Source organism: Enoplosus armatus, chromosome 13, assembly GCF_043641665.1.
Source record: "Enoplosus armatus isolate fEnoArm2 chromosome 13, fEnoArm2.hap1, whole genome shotgun sequence".
NCBI lineage: Eukaryota > Metazoa > Chordata > Actinopteri > Centrarchiformes > Enoplosidae > Enoplosus > Enoplosus armatus.
In genome coordinates, this window is record NC_092192.1 from 7199633 (window position 1) to 7221317 (window position 21685).

At 38.9% G+C, this 21685-nt stretch overlaps 1 protein-coding gene across 1 annotated transcript in view; it reads left to right on the plus strand.

Moving 5' to 3' along the window:
• Window positions 1-7081: 7081 nt before the first annotated feature.
• fstl4 (follistatin-like 4) overlaps window positions 7082-21685 on the plus strand; it is a 175773-nt gene continuing 161169 nt past the window's right edge. Inside the window, exons 1-2 of the mRNA XM_070917521.1 lie at window positions 7082-7231; window positions 19162-19195. Coding sequence (XP_070773622.1) covers window positions 7082-7231; window positions 19162-19195 — 184 coding nt within the window. The remainder of the gene's footprint in view (window positions 7232-19161; window positions 19196-21685) is intronic.

Consider the following 21685-nt stretch of genomic DNA (forward strand, 5'->3'; position numbering starts at 1 on the left):
GAGGAAAGGGCTGTTTGAAACCTGAGTGCAAGCAGATAGGCCGGCAGACGCAGGATGATAGCAGAGAGCATCAGTTTGAGGCAGCACTCAGAGCAAGAGCATATAGAGAGGTTTATTCCAAAATGGGGCATGCTCCATTTGGGAAAAAAAGTGACACCTACTTTAACAAAATGATTGATGGCAGAAAATCTTTACTTACTAATTTTAAAGGGTAGCAGGTCGACCAAGCTGACAAAACTCTTTCAAAAACAGTGCTCCTCCCATTAATTGAGGAGTGTTTTCTCAAATATAAAAGTACAGAGATTGCAAAGCAAAAGTAGCTCAATACAATGCTTAATATGCAAAAGATTTTACATTAGGGTGGTGAACTACAAACCTTACAGTTTCAGCATGTGGTGTTCAGCGTTCGCAGATGTTATTTTTTCTGTCCCTCCCGCCCTGCTTTGTAATCTTTTTAAATACTCAGCAACTTGCAGGGAGGAAGCCTGCTGAGTGGGGACTGATTGTCGTACTGGAACTGCATGTGTCATTTGTAACTGTGACAGCAAACCTACCTGGAGCGCAGAGCTGGGAGAGAGAGCAGGAAGGAGAGCTCAGCCTGATCACTTGAATTTGTCTCAGAGCTCAGCTAGAGGCCTTCCCCTGCTGCCATTACAGAGAGAGTGAGAGAGGTTGTTGTGCAGTGTTCATTTACATGCCAGTTTTAAGTTTTTAGGCTGCGTCTCTTGACAAAAACAGTACTTTCAGTCGGGCTAGTTTAGTCCGATTTTAGCAGTCATATCAATTCAATGTTGTGAAATATGCTGTACTAAAATAATGGTTTTGTTTTACAACTTTGTAAACCTTCTGATCTGATTTTGGAATATCATAGATGAAGGGTCACCAGCCCGTTGATCGCAATAAACATGTTGCGAATGCATTGTCTTTGTTTAGCAAGCAAGGTTAGCACAACTGCTGTTGTTACTATAAGTCAACAACTCCTCCAAATTAAACAACAAAATATGTTGTTAGCCCATGCACTCTATAACGACACATAGAAGGGTTTATGGTCTTGCTTAAAAAAACAACAACGTTGACTATGATTGGAAACAGGAAACAAACAGCAGTCTCCTGTGTTGAAGTCATCCACCCATCCACCCTCCCTGACATCCTCCCTACTGGGATTTTGTTGCTCTATAAGGACTTAACCTTACTTCCTCCTTTACTCCTGTCATAACAACTACGGCCACTTGAGGGCTGAAATGTCGTTTTGGGGCACATTGATTAATCGACTGATTCTATGATTCTTCAGTCTAAATGTACACAATAAGCACTGTTTTAATTTGATCATCTATATATTTATTTGAAGATCTATGTGTTCTATATTCTTGAACTATAGATCTTTGCTTGGAATGGGGTCATGTTTTCTTTCTTTGACTGGGTTCAAAGGTCAAAGTTCAACGCCTGCTGTGTCCAAATATTATACTACATACTAATTCTAACAGGGTTTTGACTATGTCGTGTGAATGCTTTTTGCTCATGCGTTGTTAATGGACATTTTTCCTACCAAGCAATGCAAGTATATGGGAGCTACACCCTGGAAAAAACAAAAATTGAAAATTGTAAATGAGAAAAAAAGCCACAAAAGAAGCAAGACACATTAGTCAACATCACCGCCGTAGAGCATTATGCTCATACATGATATTGCTGACACATATCACCACTAGCTGCAGCCTGACAGTTTGTTTGTGATCATGCAATTTTCATTTTTGTACCAAATAAAAATTGGTCCTAATTTTGTCCAAATTGGTTTCTTGATATTTGTTTTGCATCTGTGTAATCATATTGTCATGAAAGAAACTGCATATTCAAGTTCACAAACTTGTGCATTGATACTCGATAATATGTCAGCCTAGTTTAATGCAATTTTTGGGGCATTTTTTATATTGAGGAAACTGCTGGATGCAGAAGTTTTGTAGCTCATATGACTGCGACAAACGACAAGTGGGATGAGGCTGTCCAGGGGATCACTGTTGTATTAGTTTAGTTAAAAAAATTCAACATTTTAAAAGAATATCTGGATAATCTCAGACATTTCAGAGTGTTTCTTGGTGTGTATTGTTTGGTCAACCACATAATACAAGGTGACTTTGAGCTGTTTGGAAACATTTGCATAAATACTGTATCTGTATTTTTAGCTGAGATACCTGATTTAATCTGTGACTCCTGATGGTGAAAAACTGCATTTAGCCACTTAAAACCAGATTCAAAAAGCCACTAATACAATACTGTGTATTGAGCAATATTGAAAGGATTCTCCAACATGATTAACCTTATTTCAAACTCTTCAAATGTTGCATTTCTTAGACCTGTGACAGCTTTAACAATCCCACATCAGACTTACTTGCTCCTTACTGTGAGCAATGATCCTCTCGTATGTTTGTATGTGTTTTTCCCATGTGTCAATCCATGCATTCATTAAAAATATCTTTGCAGCCAATCAAAATTAAGCAGTGGGTGAAAATGAATATTTTACCTCGACCTAGAAAAAAGCAGCTCCTGGCTGAATGAAGCCGATGCGTCTCAAAGGCACTTGAGATGTCGCTTTCCCCCGAACGCCTTTTATGAAAATGTGAAGGCTAGCAGATGGCTCTTTACTGTACCTGAGCACTGCACACTACAGGCATTTAGCTGATGTTGCTATAGTAGTAATAGAAAAAATAGCTTTAGTTCTTGGTCATATTTACATTGAGACAGTTATTGGTTGCTGTAATCATTAAGTCCATACTGACAGTAAAGTGATGCCTTCCAAACGTGACTCCAGTGACAGACGGCAAAACCAGATTCCTTGGTCCATGCAATAAAAGCATTGCAATGCTGTATGTGGTGAGTAGTTCGTTCCCTCTTGTTTTGTGTCTATTATTACCAGCTCGTTACTCAACTAATCACTCTAATCACTGACTTGGTCAGTTCATAATTTAAAAAGGCTTCAATCCAATTCCTCTGTAATGTTTATGAAGAAAATTAAATTTTCTTTCAGAAGGGAAGCGACTGAAAAAGGAGATAGGCCAGCTGCAGGCAGCTCTACAGGACGCTTCAGGCCCCTTACAATACTTTTGTGTCCCGAAAATTGGAAGTTGTGATAAAAGAAACATGAAAAATGAGAGATATGGAGAGAAGCTAGCCGGGATGTGAGTAGCTGGTGTTTAACTTTCAGCACATTGAGTCTGTTTATAATGCAGGTCCCTCACTGAACAAGTCTGATCTGAGCAAAGCTGCCAAAGGGTGCACTGGTTTTAAAGAGTCTGTCTCTAAGCTTTTTAATATGCTGGTCAAATAATGGCTTCCTCATAGACTTTCTCCCTCCTGATGAATTTCAAAATGGACCATTCATTCAACACCACCAGGGCTCTGTTTGTGTGTGTGTGTGTGTGTGTGTGTGTGTGTGTAGTCGAGTGTACACTCATGTATGAATGTGTGTAGCTGTGTGTGGGCCAATGCCAGGGGGCCAGGCAGCACATTAAGACAGTGACTGGCAGATCTCATTTGGTGTTTAATTTCACAAGAGTGAGCTCTCATCTGTGAGGGCCCATTAGCCTCGGGCTAACTAGCAGAATGATGCTGGTGGTTCCTTGTCGAGTGATGTTTACACTGACAGAACTTATATGATTTTGTGTATCGTTAGCAGTGGTACATTTACTCAAATACTATAATTATGTACATTTCTGGGGTACTGGAGTATTTGAGTTTTATGCTTATTTTAGTTACTTTGCAGATAATGACTTTAGATTTTAGGCACAGAAGTTTATTCTTGACCATCTGGAAACCGTACGTGTGACAAAATAATCTCGATTCAAAGGTCAACTTACTAGCTTTTTCCCTGAGCTTTCAACCACGTCTCACAGTGTGACACCTCAGCCAGCTCCATTTGCTGAAAAAGACTGCGAGATGCAGTTGAAAGCTGGGAGTAAGCTTGAGTTGAGATTTTGTTACACATATAATAAGCATATGAAATATGATGCATTGTTTTACAGTAAATAAAATATAGTATCATACTGACAGGGGCATTTCTGCCCCCCCATAAAAAAGATAAATGCAGCTTTAAGTAGAGGTTCGTAACATGTTACTTAAGTAAAATTGTGAATGCAGGACTTTAGTTTAATTGAGTGTTTTTACATTGTGGTATTGCTATTTTTACTGTTCCTGCAGGGCAGAGATGATTGAATTAATCATTAGTCAGTGGAGAAGTCAGAACAAGAACAAGGTGAAAATTAATTTTGATAAAATGTTTTTAAAGATTTGTTTGTTTATTTATTGCAAAAAGCCAAAGTAGATATGTAAAGCAGGGAATAAAATTTAAGCCTGCAGGACCAGGGCATTACAGGTCAAGGTGAATCACGGCACCCTTGTAATATTCAATATTCTAGTGAAGAGCTGCTGCAGACACTTAACCATAAACACCTGCATTGTTTGAGATGCATCATGTGTTTTTGTGCCCTTGTTTCAGTTCAACTGCAAACTTTATGGCCCCCTGAGGGAAATTTGTTCTCAGACTGGTTCTGCTGTAAAACACACAATAAAGCCACATAATAAAGTATAAGACCATGGTAAAAACAATAAACACATTACCTGAAAGTACAATAACACACATGACAAACTGCCGTGTCACACAGTACAACAATAAAGACCCGCATCAGCTGATAAGACCAGACAAGAAGTCAGTGCTTTGATGGAGGCCAATAAATATTTCTCATCAGTGCAAAATGCCAAGTTATTCTGGAGGGCATTAGACCAGGGGGCGGACAAAATAACAGAAGTACGATCCAGTACAACAAACCTGCAATTAATACTACTTCTCTATAGCTGATAGTGTTCATCATTGTTGCAACTGTATCACAGAGTGCTGCTAATTCAACACTTTGCTGTTTAATGTGTCTGCAGTTTGTATTCTTGGTGTATTGGATCGCATTTTAATGTAAGGTTGTCTTATTATTACAGTATTTCCCTCCTGTGAACATAATTTGGGGATCTTATTCCAGAAATGAAAAGCTGTCTGGTTCATTCAGCTCTCGAGGTTAAGTCCTCTCGAGCAGTAAAACACATTCTAACACTGAATTATTAAATGTCTGCTGATGATAGCTGTGGCATTTTGTTTTTGGGTTGTCCGTCCGTCCTTTTTCTCATGAACGCGATATCTCAGGAACGCCTTGAGGGAATTTCTTCAAATTTAGCATGAATGTCCACTTGGACTCAAGGATGAACTTATTCAAATTTGGGGGTCAAAGGTCACTGTGACTTCAAAATGACCTTGACAAACATGTTTTTGCCCATAACTCAAGAATTGATGCTGTAATTATGACAAAATTTCATACAGATGTTCAATGGGATACATAGGATAGGAACAGAAGGGCAGATTGTGGCCACATTTCACAGTTGGTTATGACCCTTTTAACTCAAAGGTCAAAGGTCATTGTGACCTCAAAATAGGTTTCAAGCCATAATTTAAGAATGAATTGGGGCGATTTCCGATTTCACACACATGACTAGGACAACTAAATGATTAAACAATAACTAGCACTGTCCATTCCGCCTTTCACTTTGTGCCTCTTTCTGAATTTCAAGCGTCATCTCAATTGCATGACTGAAAACAACGTATTGGAGCGCGCCGAGCTAATCCTGATCCTGTGAGTGAGTGAGTGAGTTTCACCTACAGCTCATAGAGAAGCATCTAAAAATGCCAGGAGAAAACAAAAGCACCAGATTTTGTGTTGCTATACTCTAAGAATACATCATTAATCACTTTAACAGTGTATCTTCACTTGAATCATACCTACTGTATGATCATCAATATAATGATCACTTCCATTTAGCAAAAAAATACACTTTATACCTTTAATTAAATTCATTCACTACATATATTACATGAGTCTGGACAGACATGGATGTAAACTACAACTTGACTGGTTGGTGGACACATACAACTACAGGGTGGCAATTCTAGCTATTCATATAATTTACCAAAGGAACTAGTCATTATTTGAAAAACAGAAATGTTTAGGTGCAGCTACTTCCCATGCTATTCACTCGCCAGTGCTGTACTTGTGAGTGGGGAGGCTTTGTGTGTTTTTTCCTGAAGGTTTGTGTGTTGTGTTGTGTGTGTGTGTGTGTGTGTGTGTGTGACAGCAGTGAAATTGATCTTCTGAGTTTATATTTTAAGCTCCCATGCCACACTCCACTCATTTATGACTTCAGAGGGTTGTCTCTTTGTTGACATCAAAAGATTCTCTGTGTCCTTTGTAAAACAGATAATTATCCCCATCAGTGTGGGCTTTGATGTTGTGTCCATGTGCATGTGTGTGCATGATCAGTGTATTTTAGCGTGCAGTATTTGTTCCATTGTGTGTGACTGTGTGCATTTATGAACATCATTTCAGGCATTTGTCTCGCATGTACTGAATGTATGAATCTTATTAAAAGGATTGGAAAGTAAGTTAGAGATGCTTTTAACACAGAGTTATTGAGTAACTGGTATCATATTTTAGCAAAGACATCTCCTCTTGTCATGTCATGCCTGGAAAAAACAAATTAAATAAGGCTCGCTGAAGACTCTGGTTTGGAAATGTTTGCTCTCGTCTGTCTCACTTATCCTACAGACCTTTTTGAAACAAACATATACCCCTAAACACGTAATGAGTTTATTTGTGGTTTCAGCACATCTGTCTTCTATCTTCTCTGTAGAGAACACAGAGTTTGACCCACAATCACAACTGAAACAAGTGTGCATCTGCATACAAATAGGATTAAGGGAGATTAAAATCACAAATAAGGCGTGAAGATTTACAGTTAAAGTTACACAATAATACACAATAACACAACTTTGACATGGTTCTTTTAATCGTATTGAAAACAGAACATATAAAGAAGATTATGTCTCAGTTTTGTAGCGCTCAGGAACAGTATAGACCAGTAAACATTCCCCTTTAACCCAGATGAATATGAAGAGGACTATCGAGCTGTGTAACGTGTTTTATTTTTGGAAACTGCAACAGAGTGAGTCTTTGGTCTAAGGTCTTTGTGTGCATTGTGTTTTAGGTAGACACTCATGGGCAGCCTGGGTGTTTGGGCTGTGGCTGTGGCCACTCTGCTGGGAACCTCAGGGTGCTGGCTGGCTGAAGGGCACAAGAGCAGCAGGCGAGGCAGCGTGAATACAGCCGGCATGTCCCGTACCTCCTCCCAGGAACCAAACTCCATGGTAAATATCCTGTGCAACACACACACACACACACACACACACACACAGGCACTGTGCTGCTTCCCACTGAGGCCATCACCATCACTCTCTATCAAGCTAGAGAAACACTTACAGGGCTATAAATCAATCATATCAGCCATAAATCAAATCAGGGTTGCAAAGAAAAATGAAGTGAATAAAAATAGTCTGACAAAACACATTTGTTGTCAAATTTAGCACAGTTCAACTTCTGTGAAACAGTGCATTCCCTTCTTGATGTCTCATATGTTATGACTTGTGGTACGGGAGACGTCAGCTGGTGCATTTTAACCCATTGGTATACCCATTTAATTATTTATAATTTGGGATGGGATCGTTGCAAAACAAACACTCTGAATGTTACTTTTGAGGTGTAAACACAGAAAAACAAAGACATTTTATTTTCCTATTTCAACTCATTTTGCAAATACAGCACAGCTCAAATTCACAGGATCCGTCCCTCGCCACGTCTATGAAGACTATTATCAAATTTTAGGTTGAAAGCTCAAATATGATTTAAGTGAATGCTGTGACAAATATGTCCAAAAGATGGCGCCAAACCAATCTAAAACTGATGAATCACCACTTTCATGACCCTGAAAAATTAAATGTTGTGGTGGCGATTTAGAATGTTCATTATTCTCCAAATTAGCTAGATTTTAAATATTTGGCATTTAATGTCTACATTTCTCATTTCTCTGAGCGTTTCAAAGCTTCAGATTTACTACTGGGCGACTTTAGCTGTCAATAAAATACATGTGGTTGTCAGGTAGAGACGCGCTGTTCTGATTGGCTGATTGAATTGAAAGACAGCGGATTGGTTTGCTTTGGCCCTGGGCGGTTACCTCGTTCAGTGATAGTAACCGCCATTGGCCACGTCGTTTGTCAATCCGTTGAAATGACTTTTGTTTTGGATGGACAACGAGCGCTTCTAAAACTAGCAGTTCACTAAATTCTTCCACTTTTGTTTGACACTTTTTTACTTGGATTAGGACATTTATTCAGTAAAGTGCGTGTTTCCTATGAAAGTGCACTCGCCAGTGGACGTTTTTCGACTCACAAACTAGTCGAAAACTAGTTAACTAGAAGACAGGATAGCAGGTAAGTTGCCGATTGTTTAACGCTTCTTCCATAAAGTAAACGCCAGTTTTCTGCGTCATAAATGTTATAGTTATGTTGGTTATGTTAGTTTACGTCAAAACTAGGTACAACTTGGCGTAGCGTTTTGTATGTGTTCATAACTACGGTCAACTTGAGAGCATGTGACATATTAATCTTTAAACATTAACCATTAACATAATTTGCCTGAGGTCTGAAAGGCTAGCTAGCCAAGAGCTTGCAAACATAGGAAATGCTAATTTTAATATGTGACTATTAACCTCCTCTAACTGCTGTGGGATATGTTCATAGATTAAGTGTTTGGCTCATTATTATCAGTTTGAAAGTTTCCAAAAATAGTTTGTTCATATTAATAAATGAAAACAAACAAACAGAAAAACCTAGCATGATGCAGAAATCAGGTTTAAAGTCACATAATAATACAATTATTATGTGACATAATACAGGACTTTCTTTTCATGTCAGTGGACATAAATCAGTCAAAAGACACCTGACTCCATTTAGAAAATCTTTAAACCCAAATGCTTATACTCACCAATGTGCTCTGCAGCTAGGTTTACAATACAGCGATTAGATATCAAGTGCATACAGGAGCGTGTTAGTGAGCAAGATTAACCTGACAAAATGTATCAAAACATGAAACAATCAGTGTGAAAAATACTTCTGAACATGTTTGTGTCCAGAAATACAGCACAGTCAAGAGGTGTTGCCCAAGAGGTGAGGACCTCTAATGCGGCCACCACAGGGATCACTAAATCTTATGAAAGCACTACAAAACAAACCTATAGAAAAATTAGGGTCAATTTGATGCCGTATCCACTGTTAACAAACCCTGCAGACATTGTTTACTGTCTTCCTTTTTTATATGTTATTATATTAAGGACCTCTGTTTTATCTGTGAGGCAGTTGAGAGAATAGGGGCCGACAGTGTTGCCTAGTTACATTGCAGTGTTATGCAGAAATCTGTGTCTTCCTCTCTGTCTCTCTGCTCACTTTTGAAAAGAAGAGGAATTGACAGGAGAAATGGGCAGACAGTGAGGATGAGAGGTTAACAGTCACATGGATGTTATTTGGTCATGCTATCTGAAAGATAGAATCTATTGCTACAAGGAATTCAGTAGTTCTTGCCTAGACCTTTGCTGTGTTTCCAAACAGACAGTATGTTTGTTGTAGCTTATACCTATGGGAACAAATGTTTACAAAGTGACAGAAGATTGCAGGTAACAGGTTCGGTGGTAATGGAAAGGGTTAGTTGGCACTGTTTAAATAGATTTGCGGCTGGTTATAACTGTGTTGATGATTTCTAGCATTTGTCATACGCATAACCAAAATGAAAAGGTTTATTGAAACCTGTCTGTTTCAATTAAATTTTGTTTATATAGTACCAAATCATAATAGAAGTTATCTCAATTTTCATATAGAACAGATCTGGTTTACTCTTTTTAATATCATTTATATGCTCTACAATGTATTTTCCTGAAATGGCTTTTTAAGCTAATGGTTATTAATGTAAAAGTTGGAGTCTCAGAACAATACCAGATGAAAGTGCTAAGTGAAACTTGAGCAAGCTAGTACAAACAAAGCCTGAATATGTTTCATTTAAACCTCAGCCAACAAATTGCAATCCATATTTATCTTATACTCGCCCTTTCTCAAGGTCTCTCAAGCATGGTTCAGAGCCACAGTTCTGGTAAGGTAACAGTACAAAAGTTACTCAAAATGGATAAATAATGAATGGAAAACACCATTTTTTAAAAACTCAAGTGTGTAATTCACATGTAAATTCTCTTGCTCTGATCCTAAATAGTGTGAAATTTGACAAGGAGAGAAGATAGTGATCATTGGACCTCATCAATATTTGTACTCCCTGATGACATGTCTTAATACAGCCGTTTTTACACAAGCAACTCTGGACAAAACATTGTTGGGTGTAGTTTAAACATTCAGCTTATTTAAAGTACAAGGCTGCATGAACAGAGAGGTGTATGCTGTGTATCTGACATCCTACACCTAAATCTGCTCTGTTTAATTTGGTTTTTATTGTACTTTTGTTAACGGTAACAGCTGACAACAACAAGCAAGTAGCCTTACATTTGCCTAATGTTTTCTGTGTGTGCTAAACTCAGCTTTTGTTTGTTCATCCATTTACAACAATTTTGAGATAATTGCTTAAACACTCAAGTTTAAGCAATTTTCTCAAGTTGAGAGAAAAAACTGAATGAGAATGAGCTTGCCTGGTTGCATCTATCATGATGGCACACGAGAGATTTGCGGGCCAAAGAGAGGAAAAAAAAGACTACCCCTGTGAGCAAACGCGTCCTTGCCCGGAAAAATGAACCCTTTAACAAATCTTCTCTGCATAACAGAAACATAAAGCCCTAACAGGTTGTCAAAAAGACATACGCAGAGACACATACCACACAGCCCCGCGGTCATCCTAATTCTTTGTGAAATGAAGCATGTACACCCCCTGGTCTGTTCTAAGTCTGACTTACTTTGGGCTTTGCCAAGTTGGCAGCCGGCTGTGGAATGTAATTTTGCCCTGGTGGTTCTGTCCTTTGAAATCCCTTGACACAAAAAAACGTATTCCCAGGCATTCCCTCCTCCGTCTATCTGGCCAGAATTGGAACTTAAAAAGCTGTCAACTGGTGCCAGAATTTAAAGTCGACCCTGGGGTGAAATCTTGCGAATACGTGAATTCACATAATTATGCAGGATGCACTCTCAAAGCCTTTGGGAAATAATAAGTCGTGCCAGATTGTCTTTCCCCCCCCCAAAACAATACAAAACATGTAAACAGAGGAACAATAGAGTCTCTTAGGGGTGTAACAGAACGAAAAAAAGAAGAGCTAGAAATTAAGCAAAAAGGTCCAGGTGAAAGCCTTTTGATTTTGACTTTGTGTCAACTTCCTGGGGGCCATCTTGGATACCTGCAGAGCAACCAAGATGTGCTGACAAATCCACACTGGGTTGGTGGCAGCTTTGGTACAATTACAGTATACAAGGCTCTACGCTTTTATTACATTTATTTAGGGAGTATTTTTTTAACATTAATTAAACTCTTTTTTTTTTTAAACAAACAGTGCACAAAGTTGCACTACAAGTTTCCGTTTTGTTAACCATACGGCTGTTTTTGATAATTGATTAGTCTATCTCAAAAGTCTGGCTCCTGTTTGCTTGGCTCTTTATATTGATACGTTCTAAAATATTTTTCTACACGGGAGAGCTAGGCTGTTATGCCTACTAAATGTTTTATACAGCGATCTCAGTGCTGGAGTGTTTTCATGTGTGAATCCTCATGTTCTGTTGTTGTTTGTGCTGCTATTGCACATATAGAAACAAACCCTTTTTTATGAAAAACATTTGCAATAGGCATACTGGTCATTTTCTAATGGGTCACAGACATTCGTCCAATCTAAATAGTACATTTTAATCGGTTAATGAGGGTCGGCTATCGGTCAGAAAAAAAATTCAAAATTAGCACCGCTATTCACAACCTGTGAATGGCACATTAAAATAACAGTAGCCTACTTAGTTTGGCACACCTTGTGTTACAGAATGATGCTTCCTTACCACGTAAGCAGTCTTTGGCAGAGTACAGACACTGACTGCAGAGAGCACACACAAACCCAACAACAGCCAAGTTTAACTTTGGTCCGTCATCAAGTTACTCACAGAATTTATGTTAATTAGTGACAGCTGATGTGACTTTCTGCTGGTGACGTTTGTCAGCTTCGGCTAAAATTAGAAGCTGCTTTCTGAATGTTTTGTACACTGCCTTTTGCTAATGAGAAAGCGGGAGGAGAGATAAAAGATTCGATAACATATTAGTTTATGTGGGAGCTCAGCAGATCTGTGTATCTTGCCAATCCAGTTATCAGGGTCCAGAGTCACTCACACTGAAACTCCCAAATACACATTTGCACGCGTCATAGCAGGAAAAGCACAGGTATAACTACTAATAACATTAACGATGGCTTCATTCCATTTTAGTTGCCCAGTAAGCCATTCCAGTGAAGAAGCATGACATAAACTCGTGAATGAAATGCATCATCATTAATGCCATTATTTACACTTGGGCTTTTCCGGCCATGATAAGTCAAAATATCTGCTGTGAAAAAGGTCGAAAAAGGTCAGATGGAAAGATGCCATATTTCGAAATAAATGTCGATCATACTGCAGAAATCCTGTCTGCACAAGGCCGTAATGTTGAACAATAAAACGATAATAGATAAAGGGCAAGATGATAATAGCAAAATAACCCAATTTCTTTAACAACAGATGTGATCTGAACAGTACATAAAATCAATGCTGCATCTGTCTGTCTGTCTGCATTTTTCCATCCGTCCAAGTATAAGTATATGTCATTTTACACTATATATGTACTATACACACCTTAATGTTTCTCTAGTATGCATAAACACTGTCTTAATATTTAACTGAGTGATGGTGCAGGTGTAGCTGGGATGATGAAGCGTGGCAGTGGCATGCAGCCGCAGGCTTAGATAGTTGTGTTAGTGTTGAGAAGTGTCGCAGCATACTGACAGCCAACAAGGATGAACATGTAGGGTTTTTATATACTGCTACTGAAGAGGGAATAGAGTAGAGTGGTTAAATGAATTTGCCGTAACCACAGAGAAAGAGGGAGTTGTGCTCATTTGATGAAAAGGTTAGGAATAATAGGGTTATGCCTTGAATGAATAGGGAATAACTGAAAATAGCATTCTCTCCATAAGGGCAGGTTATTCTACAGTGTTTTCATTTTCAGTAGTGGGGCTACCCCCGACTACATTTACATTTTGATTATGACTTGTACCCATAAAGCTGTAGTTTTTATATTGTTGCAGTCCCAGAGGGTTGGTTCACAATTTTTCAGGCTGAGAATTTGTAATCAAAGCGGAAAGAAAACCTTTTAGGCAGACAGAACATGCGCAATGCTTACCATCATATGAAGCAATAATACTCTTCTCTACTATAATTATATTGGTAGGTGATACCTTCTGCGCTTAACACAACACTCTGGTACGTTTTCAGCACCTGCCTTCTTGTACTGGGGTACCTGCTGTGTGATAAACACAGTAAGGAGCATCAGTCATTGGGACGATCAGGGCTGTCTAAGTTAGCATGTATATAAAGCTGGACACAGAAAGTAATGTTTGCTAAATTAGTTCTTTGCAAACTTGTAGTTGGTGAAGCAGTACACTGTGAGATGCTTTGTGTATGATGTTGAGCTGTCGTAAAATCCAGATTTGAAAAGTAAGTGCTGTATCCATAAAAGAGGAACAAAACCAGGGTAGTAGTAGTAGGGTGCAACGTGGGTGTTGTTCATAAATAAAAGTTGGAGTATATTAAACTTGACACCTAAAATGTAATCCAACTGGTATGCCATAACGCAACCCCTAAAAAGATGGCATTTCCAAGTAGTGAAGCTAACAGTATTATGTTGAATAAAAACAACAACCTAAATAACGTCACTTTATTTCATCTTGTCTTGTTTTTTTCTTTCCACAGAAATGTAAGGGAAGAAAGATTAAGAGAGAAAAGACGGGCAGTAGGCAGAGCAGAAAATGTGAAATGAGAGACCCATTAATGGGGACTTTCATGAGAGAGAAGAAAAGGGTGAAATTGGGCCTGGCAGTGAGGGAAAAGTAAAGATGATGGAGACGCAGATGAATAAAGGTGATACGTCACAACAAAACATTAAGGCTGCAGACAACAACACATAACCCCTCAGACATCCCTTCTCTGAAGCTGTTGTTGTCTGGACTTGGTATGGAAAGAGCAAGCCTGATGAATAAAAGCAGATTTTGTCCTTAGCCCATTGCATCCAAGTCATTAGGACATTAGGATTATTATTTGCTCTTGAAGGTCAGTGTTTGCTAGAAATTCCCTGTTGTTTGAGTCTGAGCTTCCCTTCCATTTTCATCTTAAAAAACAGGCATAGAAATTTTGGAGATTATAGCCCCTGTCTCTGACGTCGGATGTTAATGGCCTCCTTGACCTTGAAATGCCATTCTTAGGTCGCTTGATGATAACTGAACCATCTCCATGACAACTCAGAAAACTCAACAATTTATTGACTTTGAGGATGTACACACGGCAAAGTGCTGACCAGTGTGAGTTGCAATGCAAGATCCTGTTTTAATCCGGATTAAAATATGTTTTAATCCAAATTAAAACATGTAACATAATTCTCCTCCAGTACACCATGTGTTCACTAAAGTTTTTCAGCTATCTTGGCTTCATCAGGGTGGTGTCTGAGGTTTTTCTGGTTCGGGACTGTATAAAAGGAAAGCGAAAACAACCTCAGCCACCACCCTATGAACTCAAGATTGCCGTATTGTATTTTCAGAAATGATTTATTGTTATTGGTTGTGGAGGTTATTTGTGAAAGTGGTTGTAGTTGAATGGCAGTAGCAAATTGTTTCCACCCACCCCTCTGTAGGGAGGACATTAATTAACATGTGTTATATCTAGTAGCGCATAAACATTTATGTAAATGTAGTGAAGCTGCTGCTTATGACTTTGTCTCTAGAAGCTAGAAACAAATTTGAATGAATGAAAATGTTTAGAGGACAGATCGTGCCAGTGAGCATCACTGGAAACACGAAACCATTCCAGTTAATGATGCAGGGAAAAAAAGCTAGAATTTGTTGGGGTTTTTTTCTATTTTAGGATTCATCAAAGTTACGCCTGTGAAGGTATTATCACTTACATACATTGCCATTTTTTCCCCTCTTGGCTCCTTTTCATTTAGCTCATTAAGTAGCTTGTTGGTGCACTAATGAATTACTGTTAGATAAGACAGGTCCCTTCTTTCTAAGTAACAGACATCAGGGAATAACTATTGACTGTAGATAGATGAACTCTTGTGAAAACACAAACACTGATAGATTCAGCTCTCCTTCCCTGCTCCTCCTCTGGCTGCCTTTTTAGTCCTACTCAGGCAGTAGCTTAAAAAGGTCCAAGTGTCAATATACTTCACATATCAGGCAGTAACTGAAGCTGCTGCTCAAATATATTGAAATTGCAATGTTGGCATGTTGGCACACAGGCAGCTAACTCTAGCAGAGAGTTTTGTTGTTGACTGGAATTAAGAGCCAGAGAGAGGTGGAGAGAGAGAGTAAGTGGGCACATATAAACATATGGGTCCTTGAATGAAGAGTGCCGGCCTGCATAGCAACGCATAGAAGAGAGCGAGGAAAACAGACTTTGTAACGGACACAGCTTGGCTTGAATTGCCCTGCTGTTCAAATTGCATTCCCACAAAATGTCAGTATATGTGGCAGCAATGTCAGATTCTTGTTTTGTGTGGGTGTTTTAAATGGCATCCAAGATGGAGGCATGTAGCACTCAGAGATTTGTTTGTACTGGTTTTTTTTCGAGAGGCTATAACAATCTTATTGAGTATACACACTTAAACTCTGTTGCAACCACAAAACTCAATAAAGTAGGCAAACTTAAAACAGACCATGACGTCAATAACACTACACTATCAAGACATTTGGAGAGTGCTTTTATTTAAATTCAGCTCACAGTACCACGACTGCCTCTTCAGTATGTGAAGCCACAGTGGAGGTACAAATCTTGCCAAGCCACGCAAAATATTAGTTTCTGATTGGCTTGCATCTGTTCAAATTGTGTAACACCACACCATTTAATTCACTACTGTTGTAAATTATTACACAAGGTATAGCGGCAGGTAACCATAGCAACAGTACTGCTGCTTGATTACCAGATAGCCGTCAGTTAAACAAACAACAAACAAACTTTGAAAAATAGATTTTAGCACACCCGGTCTTGTGTGGCATGTGGCCATGGCGTGAGTGTAATAATACTCTGTCTTGCATTATCTCTCGCTTGTTATACATATGTTAGATGTAAAGGACACAGCTAGCACATTTTCCCTTCAATGCATGTGACCTGCAGCTCAGAGGTTGAGGTAGTCCCCTTCAACACTGTGGAGGCAAATTGTGTTAAAATACTTTTACGTTAAATGCCAAACGATGGCATTTCTGAGTAGCCTAATGTGTCCCGAATATGACAATATATGACATGCCTGAGACATGTAAGTGTGGAAATAAGAGGAGCACAAGTCAAAGAAAAACAGGCTCAGGCTCAAGAGGTTAGGAAGTATTGATTCTCGGGTCTTCCCTATTGTGCATATCTCTCAGCATCCCTACTGTTCTCATAATCTTATCACATAATCCTAACTGCACTGGGAATTTAGGCTGTATGTAAAAATACACCCATCCAATCAGCCTTATCATAAAGAGGTAATATGGTAGGGAAAAGCATCAGATCTCCCCTAACTGAAACCCAGTGGGTTTGCCCTGTTTGCTCAAATAAAATTCTGGTGGTAGTTATTTACATTTCTCCACCCACTTTGTCTGCATTGCAAGACAAAACTGCCTCCTAATCAACTGTGTGTGGACATTATGATCTACTTTGCCTTATCTAGTAGTCATGCAGTCTTATGCAGTAGTTCGATTATTACTAAACTGTAATTTTATGCTGAATGTATAAGGGAAAGTGACAAAAAGAACCCTGGAGAATCATGGTAAAGAGAGGACAGTATTTTTAGAAAGAAGCACATAGCCTTTCTTTCACCTCTATGCTTGGTTTGATTCTCTAATCAATTGATCAAACAGCGGCACTCGAGATGATGGAAGGCGGTGCTGATGAGCACACTCAATTTTATCCTGCCATCATGAGGAAGCACGTCTGCAATTAAGATGGACAGATGGCAGAAAGAGAGAGGGATAGAGATGTAGAGACAAAGAAGAAGGCAATGACAGGAGGCACTAAAACTGCTGTGTTTTTTGTGAGGCTCTCAGTCTCCTGGGAAGCCAAGAGGGCCTCACAGACACACACGTTTTATCACTGAGCCTCATTACTGGTGACATCTACACTGAGGGACAAAAATGCAAAATGTCACAACACTTCAATTGCTGCCACATATTGGCTTCTTTATAAGCAGTGCTGCATTGGAAGACCTGCTTCTGTTCTATTTTTAAATGGCGAGCCTTTGTTTTTCAGTGTACATTAAATTGCATCTGTGGTTCATATACATATATGCAGTGCTGTAACAAGCACAAGTGATCAGTAGCCAACAAGTCCACAATGCACATACGCATACCTACGCAGGTCAGCTGGAGTCCGATCAAAGGTAACAGCAAAAATAAAACCTGTCCAGTGAATTGCAGTGAATTCAAGTACACAGCTGTAGGGTCCAACCATTTAAAGCTTTCACAAACATTTTCCATTGACATCATTATTAATTCATAATGCAATATACCTGCATCTTTGAAAGAAAACTCCTTTTATAGTCCTCCTCCTTTTACAGTCTCCCACATAACGATTTCATCTGATATGTTAGTGTTCAGATGGGGCCAGAATGTCGTCTCACATCGTCTTATCTGCCACGGCACTGCTCAGTGATGCTGCAGGACAGCTCTCCTCTCTTCCAGCACTTTCTGTATGTCTCTTGTAAAAATGTTGCTGGGCTTTATCATCAATTCTGAGACATACCGACATGGTATTTCAGGTCTGATAACAATAACTGATAATTATCCGTGTGTTGTGGCCGAGACCAGATAAGATAACTGATAATATTAATCTTAAAAATGCAAAAATTTGAAGAGACCACTAAATATACTAAAATGTTTTATTTAGAGAGCCTTCACCATCCCTAGAATAAAAAGTGTATTTACTTATTGTCAACTTGTTTGTAATAACTTTAGTTTACTTACTGACTAACTAACCGTAACTAACTGTACTGCTGGTAAAGAGTAAAATGAGGGTGGATTAGAATTTTATATTAAATTTCATTACAAACATAGCTATTTAGACTCAACCGTTACTTGCCATCAGCGTTGTTTGTATCTCGTTCATAACTATTCTGTATTAGCATAACGAGCTCTGTATGGCTTTGTAAAACAAACTGGGTGTGGCTCGTCGGGAGTTGACTGCGGGCAGCGCTGTCAAACACGTCACATTTCTGCTTGTTCAACGGGTGTTTGATAACTCATGCTGTCTCACTTATTGCTGGATTTTGTTGGACTTGTGGATAAAGAGCATTGTCGTCGTTGTCGTCTCGAGTAAAATATAACCTCAAGTCTGTTTCATTCTCTCTCATGTGGCCTGTACTCTGAAGATACACTGCTGTCCGCTTAGGGTTTGTATGTGTGTTTGTGGCGCTATAGTAACAATAACAATAATTTTATTTTTTTTAATTTTTTAACTAATGATCTTCTATTTCATCATCCAAACTGATTGGCTAGAATGTGTCAGTTCTATATTTTAACACTATTTAACATTTAGCGTATTTGGAAAGCCAAATGTGACATTTATTTTGATAAATTTGAAACTTCATGTCAATATTATACTCACAGTTAGGACTGACAAATAAATCAGAGTTTATCCTTGTGGTATCAATTGTTTGACATCCTCGTAAACATTCCAGTACAATATGCTGCCATCTAGCAGCCTGTTGGCAAGTGTATTTCCAATTAGGGTGATTGAATTGATTCTGGGATCCGTCTTTGTAAACGTCCTCTTGTTTCTCTGCTGTCATCCACCATATATTCTCTCTCACTCCTTCTCTGTCTCTTTTCTTTGTCATTCTCTTTCCATGTTTTCACCTTTGTTTTCCGTCACCGTCTTTCTCTGAACCCAGAAAAGAGGAAAAGGCACGGTAACGAATGGTGCACGAAAAGCTGCAGAAAGGGCTGTTTTTGTCTCACTCCTCCAAGCCTGTAATAACCACTTTTGTGTGTGCTCTCTGTTTGCAGGAGAAGGGGAAAGCAGACGGGAACATCGATCAATGTGAGTACACTTACTGTGTTCAAACCAAACAGCATTTTTCAAAATATGCCATGTTGTGCTCCATGACAAAATCTTTTTTTTTCTTCTGCTGTTATTCTGGCATACACTTTGGTTTTCTGGTTGCTGGGAAGTAATTCAAGTCTAAATGGCTCACATAAAACTGACCATGCAGCCCGTTATGAAGAAGATCTAACTGTGACAATCTGACAAATCCCACTTGTTACTGCATCGCATTTATTGCTCAACTGTCCTCAGAGAAAGGGTTTGAAAGCATGTCATATTTTGATTTTGAAATATCTTGGCATTTCAGTTGTCACTGGATTCCAAGATATAATCTACCACCCAGTTGTGGGACTGGCAAGCATCAGTTTGTTTACTCAGCTGATCTGACAACATCTGAGAGAAAAGTAGTGTAGTATTTTCATTAATAGTATGAAACTCAACTCCACCGTGTCCACCATCCTCCCCTGACTCAACAGACAAAAAGCAGAAGCATCTGAAATCAGTCACTCCAAGTGACATCCCTTGTGTAAGATGAAAAATATATTTGTCAGGTGAATAATTATTCAGTTGTCGACCATCTTCAGTCCCTTGTCAAAAATGATTAAGTAATGTTTGTTTGGCTTGGGTCTCGTGCTGTTTTACACGGCAGTGACTGCTCAGACAGTTGATGCCCTATAAAGAAGATCATTCACATTCTCTCTGAACTCTGAACCGCCATATAGGTCTGGCTGTTGAGACTTTAGTAGAGGGAAGGAGCAGGGCATCGTGCCGCTAGACTGACGATTAATGGCTGATCCACTCTTCCATCTAAGCTACAGCCGCCACGACCAGAATTATCATACCTTTTCCAATACTAGTACTACAATTTTGCTTAAGCTAGATCAAGCCATATTGACCAAATACTCACCCAGAGTTACAGACAGCTAAGCTAACGTTAGCTAGCTAATTTTACAACATCGTTACATGTGATGTCCATCTTAGTCCATGGACCAGATCTGGAGATTTCACGTATAGGTACCATCTGAGGTTGAAAATGTTCAATGGTCCTTCGTTGTTCTTCACGTTTCAATTAACAAATTGATGCATGATAGACCTGTGAAAAGAGGAGTTAAATATATTTTATAAGCCGGTTTATATACAGAGAACAGTTGCAGTAACCTGGACATAATGCAAGTTTCTCCTCAGCAGAATACATCAAGTCTCAATCTCTCTCTCCTTTCAGCAGACGATAAAAACATGTTTGTATACATAAAATGCATATATGAGCTAGCTCTTATGAAAAGCAGCTAGTTTTTACATTAACTGGCTGATCCGCCATTCAACATTTTGGATACAATAGCAAACAATCGACCAGAGAAATTAACAAGGCAGGTGGCTATTTTGCTAGCTTGCAATCACTAACTTATGTTAGCGTTAAGGTTTGTGTTTAATAATTGTTTGATTGATCTCTTATGTTGGTCAATATTACATTTGGCGTAATGACACTGATTTGCCTCGATTTATTCTAATGCATTCTTATTAATTATACTGCAGTGGAGAACGTGGTAAGATGGACACTAATAATCTAAATAATAAAGTTCTCATTTATTTGGTCCATCGTTTGCTATCTTCCTTAAAACTATGTTGCTTTTTCTTCCGCTTTCTCCTAAAAGTCATCAGAAATGAGCATTTGGTAGCTTTTTTTTTTTTTTTAATCTACCTCTAGTGGGTCTGTGTTTTTCTTTGCTCATGCATTGTTTTCACCTTTTTCACCCCTAACCAGTTTGCATGCCTGCATATGAATGCACCGATAAATATTTTGCTCTGCTGCAGTTCACAGCCAGGAGTTTTTTTGAGGAGCCTCGTGTTTTTATTTATTGTTGTCCATGCAATCAAGGACAATGGGTGTCAGAAGAGAGATTCAGTGCTTGGTTTTTCAGGTACATACCTGACTTGTTGCAGAGAAGATGGCCTCCACTGTTACACAACCAGAAGTGTTTGTTTATATCCTTTGGTTTTTCCATCAAGCCATTCAGTTGTGTTGTTGTGAAAGGTGTTGTCATATAGCTGCATTGGCACCACTCATGACGGTGAAGGCATTCACAAGTTTTTCTTGGCCTACTGTTTTTTTGTGTTTTTCTGTATTGTAGTGCATGACAGAGAGACTGTGCAGTTAATGTGTAAGTTACTGTTATAGCAATATTTCCAGGGTTGACTGCTTCCTATTTGACAAGTGACTTCCTTTGTAAGCATTGGGCCTATTATGATGTGTTGTCTTCATCTCCACAGCAGTGCAGAGTTCTCTGTGCCTGCTTCTACTCAACCTAAACATGACCCAGAGGATTTCTTTTGTTCATGTTTATTCAGCATCTAGCGCAGCATGTGTTGTTACCTCTGGATGTTTGTTAGTTGATTTCTTTTTTACATAATATTATGTGGAGAAATGTAGCTTTCTAGGTGATAATTGCTTTTCTTTCCTCACCTGCTTTTTACAATTCTGCTGCAGTA